At 36.5% G+C, this 6,000-nt stretch overlaps 1 protein-coding gene across 1 annotated transcript in view; it reads left to right on the top strand.

The window, feature by feature from the left end:
* The first annotated feature begins 236 nt into the window (after positions 1-236).
* The window catches only part of LOC149282402 (von Willebrand factor C domain-containing protein 2-like), a 40,614-nt gene continuing 34,850 nt past the window's right edge, over positions 237-6,000 (top strand). Inside the window, exon 1 of the mRNA XM_089498290.1 lies at positions 237-626. Within this exon, the coding sequence (XP_089354416.1) occupies positions 237-626 (390 nt within the window). The remainder of the gene's footprint in view (positions 627-6,000) is intronic.

The following is a 6,000-nucleotide window of genomic DNA, read 5'->3' as shown; positions in this document are numbered from 1 at the left end:
AAATGCTAGGAATTGTTTATAGGGAGGGTTTAGACATTCAACAGAGTAGGTTGAATAGCACGTTTAAATCAAATTATAAAGGACTTTAATTATCTTTCCCCTGTTATTTTGTTTTTTTTCCTTAATACTTCATATTTGTACATTAACATGCCCTTTTTCCCTTGTTTCTAGCCCACATGGCCGCAACTGGATACAGTTCCTAGAGGAGTGGCACGCATTAAGTCTGACATTGGGGGATGGCTCTACATATATCTGCAGCATCCATGATTCTCTTGGCAATCACAGCTTCAGCATCCTCTGCTTCTATCAACCAGGAAGATTACCCTGCAGATGAAGGAGAACAGGCCTCCAGTAATGACAACTTGATCTTTGATGACTACAGGGGTAAAGGTTGTGTGGATGACAGTGGTTTTGTGTACAAACTAGGGGAGAGATTTTTTCCGGGGCACTCTAACTGTCCTTGCATTTGTACGGTGGATGGACCTGTTTGTGACCAGCCAGAGTGCCCCAAAATTCACCCCAAATGCACTAAAGTGGAACACAATGGATGCTGTCCGGAGTGCAAAGAAGTAAAAAACTTTTGTGAATATCATGGGAAAAATTACAAAATTCTGGAAGAATTTAAGGTAAGTCACTTGCACCTAACCCCTTTATGGCTATGGGAGAAAGCCACAGACTACATCTCAATGTATTGAATATTCTTATAGACTTAGAATGATGTACCTCCAATTTTTGCACGGTGGTCCTTCCAAAGGACAGAAATAGAAAATTAATTCTAAACGCAGATTTAGGACACAGTCGCCTCTCGGGATCTACTTGTAACCTTCGTCGCACTGCGTGTATTCTTTGCTGAGCACTGGGACATGACATCATATGCCAGCGCTCTGAATCAGAAGGACACACGGGTCGAGGTACAAGATATTATGGAGGCTGTGCAGGTTAGGGAAATAAGTCTGTAGTGTAGATAAATTTAAAATAATGCACTTTGGACATAAAAATTCAAAGGCAAAATATAGTTAAAGGGTGTCAGCTACACCAGAAGAGAAGGACTTGGGAATAATTATTCCTGAGGTTTTTATTAGGCAGGCAATACAATAAAATGTTAGAAAAATCAATTAGGGTGCTGGGTTGTAAAGCTAGAAGCATTAGAAGAGAGTGTTGTTCTGCCACTGTACAGATCTCTGGTTAGACCTCACCTAGAAGTAGTGTGCTGGAGAGAGTTCATAGAAGAGCTACTAAAATGGTTTGCAGAATAAAAAATATCAGGAAAGACTAAGGATCTCAATATATAAAGCCTGAAGGAGCGAAGAGAGAAAAGATATGATAGAAACATTTAAACGGAATTTAACAAAATTACAAGAATTTTATTTTAAAGGAGAGGTGTTAGAACAAGAGGCTAAATGTAATGGAGTTTTTCTTTACTGAGAGGGTGATAGATAAGAGGAAGGGCCAGCAAAAGTGGCAAGCGTGCATGACATAGGCAGGTGTCTATTCTAAATCTAACACCAAGGTCTGAGTCTTTACAGTAGGAAAACATGGCCAGACCAGATGGCCCAAATGGTTCTTATCTGCTGTCAAGTTCTATGTTTATATGTGTAAATTAGCCCATTACAAGAGATATTCTGTGATGTCCCCAGTCACAATGTTACCTAAGGGTTGCACTAAAAGCCACCAATAATGGAGCAGAAGGGCTTCTACCTAGCCAGATCTGCTCTAGCCTAGTGTATGTCGATGGCTGGAAATACAGTCTGCAGGTCTGGTGCATTCCTGTTAGAAGTGCTATATGTCTTGCCGTTACACAGTGAAGTAGCCATTCAAGCACATTTAGGTCAACTAAACATGACAGGGAGTGAATTTCAGTACCTTTAAGGTTGGGGGAAGATCATAGGATTTGTAATTCATCAGCTGCGTATGAGCCTGTTCCTGCTTTATGAAGAAATCATTTTACTTTTGTAATTAAATTACCAAAAAGACAGGCACTGTAGTGTGTTTCACCCAGAACTGACATTCACGTAGACAGTGCGGAGCAGACAGAATGCTAGGAGTTTATTTAGAAGAAAAAGTCATCCATGAAGCATGTTTTAACAGACCGAGTTTATCTGTAATTTTTCATCCTAATAATATAATAGTAAGACCTTTAAAATGTTCTGTGTTTATTAAATATTGATGTGAACTTTCTTTTTTGTAACTGTGATTAATCGCTAGAAGGTTAGTAAAAGAAAAAAACTTTATGAGAAGTTCTTGACCAATTTACTGCAAATATGCTATAATGTAGTCTGTCACACAAATTATGCTTAAGGTCACCCACATCAGTTTTTAAATACCAGTTTGGTGGGTTGTATCTGTTTTTGGCAGATATTTTCTTTCATCTCATATAGGACTCATTAAGCATGCATTAATACAGGGCATAAGAAAATGGAATGGGTAAGTTTAAAAAAGTCTGAGTGCTGCCTGACACCTTAACAAGAAAAGACATTTAAAAAAGGCATTTACAACACACCTCGCCCTATCAGAGGTAATTGTATCTTGTGGATTTTTATACAAGGAACGATAGGCATTTGCTAGCATTTACAGGTTTGAGTCACCACCTGAAGCTTTTGTTCTGTTTTTATTTTACTTGTAGTTCCACATGTAGCCACCGGGTGGTCTAGAGGAACCAGGGATCTTGGCAGCATTTACACAATGACTTGATCCATTTTTTTTTTTTTTTATGCATTTCCCTCCTGTACCTATACATTGGGGCTATGCGTGTTTGATTTGTATTTATGTGTTTTTATTTCTGAGCCACATACATTAACATCGCCAATCCTCCCTAGCTTTATAAATATTCATGTGTAATTAACTGATACATCAGTGGTGCTGTAGAAGCTGATGAATATGGCATAATGGAGCTCTGTCCACTCACACCATTATTTTATAATGTTAATTTCTATTAGGTTAGGTGAATTTTGTCGGAGTAAAGATACATTTCAGGCAACAGTTGTGATGTAAAAGCACATGTCAAGGAACATAACAATAGTACACAAATGAGTCACTTCTTACGTTACATGTAATAACTGCATTGTAATTGGAGTTCTGTGATCCCTAATGACTTGTAATATACTTAATAGATTATGTAGGGGTTTCTTTATTCTAACACTACACGAAGTAGGGGTTGTATTACTCAATTTGATATGGTCATTACTAATAAAAGACCTTACTATTGAGAAATATTTAAATCAGGTTCTGTTTTTGCGATACATAATATGCTAAAAGGAAACTGAAGTTGTAGTTTAAGATTACATCTAAAGATAAAGTGTTAGAAACACACAAATACATCTTACATTTTAGCATTTATTATCAAACAGCACTGTGCCACATTATATGAGAGACTAGAAATGAAGAACATATGGTTATTTGAGAGGGAATTACAAACCACATCTTCACAAGCGAGAGGTGGTGATATGTTTTTTCGATTTTGATGATGTATTGGAACACATAGAAGGAATATTGTTTGTTGTAACTGATATTGGAAATTGAATTATGCCAGTTGGTAAAAAAACATCTATTTAATAGAATGGCCACTGGATAGTTGAACTTTACTGTACTTTATCTCAATTTATTGGTCTGCTGAGTGAATCACATGAGCTCACAAATATGCATATCTATCTATCTACATCACTATCTATCTACCACCACTATCTATCTATCTATCTATCTATCTATCTATCTATCTATCTATCTATCTATCTATCTATCTATCTATCTATCTATCTATCTACATCACTATCTATCTATCTACATCACTATCTATCTATCTACCACCACTATCTATCTATCTATCTATCTATCTATCTATCTATCTATCTATCTATCTATCTATCTATCTATCTATCTATCTACATCACTATCTATCTATCTACATCACTATCTATCTACCACCACTATCTATCTATCTATCTATCTATCTATCTATCTATCTATCTATCTATCTATCTATCTATCTATCTATCTATCTACATCACTATCTATCTATCTACCTACCACCACTATCTATCTACCTCACTATCTATCTATCTATCTATCTATCTATCTATCTATCTATCTATCTATCTATCTATCTATCTATCTATCTATCTATCTACCTCACTATCTATCTATCTATCTATCTATCTATCTCACTATCTATCTACCATCAATATCTATCTCTATAAGGTAAACACGATTTCAATATCTATAAGCATATTGTGAGTGTAATTAGCGCTAGGTATGCGGAAGTTACAATGGAGAAGAGATAAACCAGCTGTTGAAGACTTGGTGGTGGTATTTGTATTTACGGCTGTGTTTTTCTCAGAGCCACATTTGCTAAGTGCACAGGTTGATACGAGTTACTGCCATGATAAAGGTGTCAAACATTTTAGTTGTTTGATGAGGATCTTGTTATTACCCCACATTAATTTATTCTGGACTAGAACAGAGATACAGGGCAGGGAAGGGACCTTTATTTTTCTTTTTTAGTAGCTCATTAACAATATAGTTACACTGCACAAGTCTTCGTCGCCCTTAGCCTTTCAGGTTGAAAGGTTGATCATCATCATCATTCTTTTTGTTGGAGTTTATTTATTACATGAATCATGCATATACAGTATAATATGTATGCCTACATTATTTAACATGTATTAATAAGGAGCTTGCACACGATATTATGAATATAGCAGATATTCTGTGTCTCGTTATATATCCAGGAATAGCACATCTTTGTAAAAAGATTGCATTCCCTCCATGTTTTATACTCATGCAGCAAAACAACCCTGAAACAGAGAACAGATGAAAAGATGCTGGGTTTGGGTGAAGGTCTCTTGTGTTTATGCGCAAAACATTCTCCAGGAAAAAAAAGAACATTTTTCATGTTATTTTTTTAGATTTACAGGCTATATTATTTGCTCACTTTGTATTACAGGCAACAGTAAAGACTATGAAAATATAATATTAAATAGTTATTTCACACTTAGAGGTGCTGCTACAATATCAACAGATTAAGCAGCTACTTAAGGCCCCAGACAGAGCCCCTACAATTGTGGCAAAGGCATTTTATACAGCTAAGTAATGTTACATCAGTATAAAATATAACACACGCAATTCAAAACATGTGTTAAACTAATTAGTGAATGTCCATAATAACTATAATAATAACTGTACCCATTTTGTGAAGGATGGGCACAGAATTGTCATCAAATTCATTAGATACCTTTACATATGGGCTATGTGATTATTTTTTTTTAGCCAAAGAATATACAGAGACATAATTGGCTATAATGACAAGAATACTTATAGCTTGTTGATCCAAGGAGAAATTAGATTGCCATTTTGGAGTCAGGAACGATTTCTTTTACCCTTTTTTGAGGCACAATTAGAAGTCACTCCAATATGAGCTTTTTATTTTGCCTTCTTCTAGATCATCAGCATGGTTGAACTTGATGAACTTGAAAATTGTTTTCATCCTAAATGACCATTACTATATAATGTATATGTTCATGGACCATATGGAGACATCCTTTCAGCTGAGATTGCATTAATGTGCTAGAAGTGAAACTGGCCCCTGCAACTATGGACCCAGATCCCTTAGCACTGCGATATGGGCGTACCTGGGCACTTCCCAGGGCAGGCTACCTGGAGCTTTCTTCTTCACTCTAGTCCCAGAATGCTGTTTGTGGGATGGAATCTAGGTGAGGTTCAGGGAGAAAATGGGTAAGGAGTAAGCAGGACATGTGAGAGGAGAGGGCACGGCTACATGTTCCTTCCTTGCAAAGACAGAACTAACCCAGAGACCTGGAAGAGCCGAGCTTCAACAGGAGACTCTTAGTTAAACCCAGAGAGTTCCCAGATATGTACTATATTTGGGTCATAGAATTTGAGATTAGGATTTTGCACAGTACCAAAATTTCTGAATAAAAATTGAATATGGAGGAAAAAATACCAGCTTGAGTGCATGTCTTGGTTTGGTAGTGTGTCTGAGTGGGT

The sequence above is a fragment of the Sceloporus occidentalis genome, unplaced genomic scaffold, assembly GCF_023333645.1.
Source record: "Sceloporus occidentalis isolate IW3139 unplaced genomic scaffold, rSceOcc1.0.p SCAF_117, whole genome shotgun sequence".
Lineage (NCBI taxonomy): Eukaryota > Metazoa > Chordata > Lepidosauria > Squamata > Phrynosomatidae > Sceloporus > Sceloporus occidentalis.
This window is presented reverse-complemented; position numbering and strand designations above follow the sequence as displayed.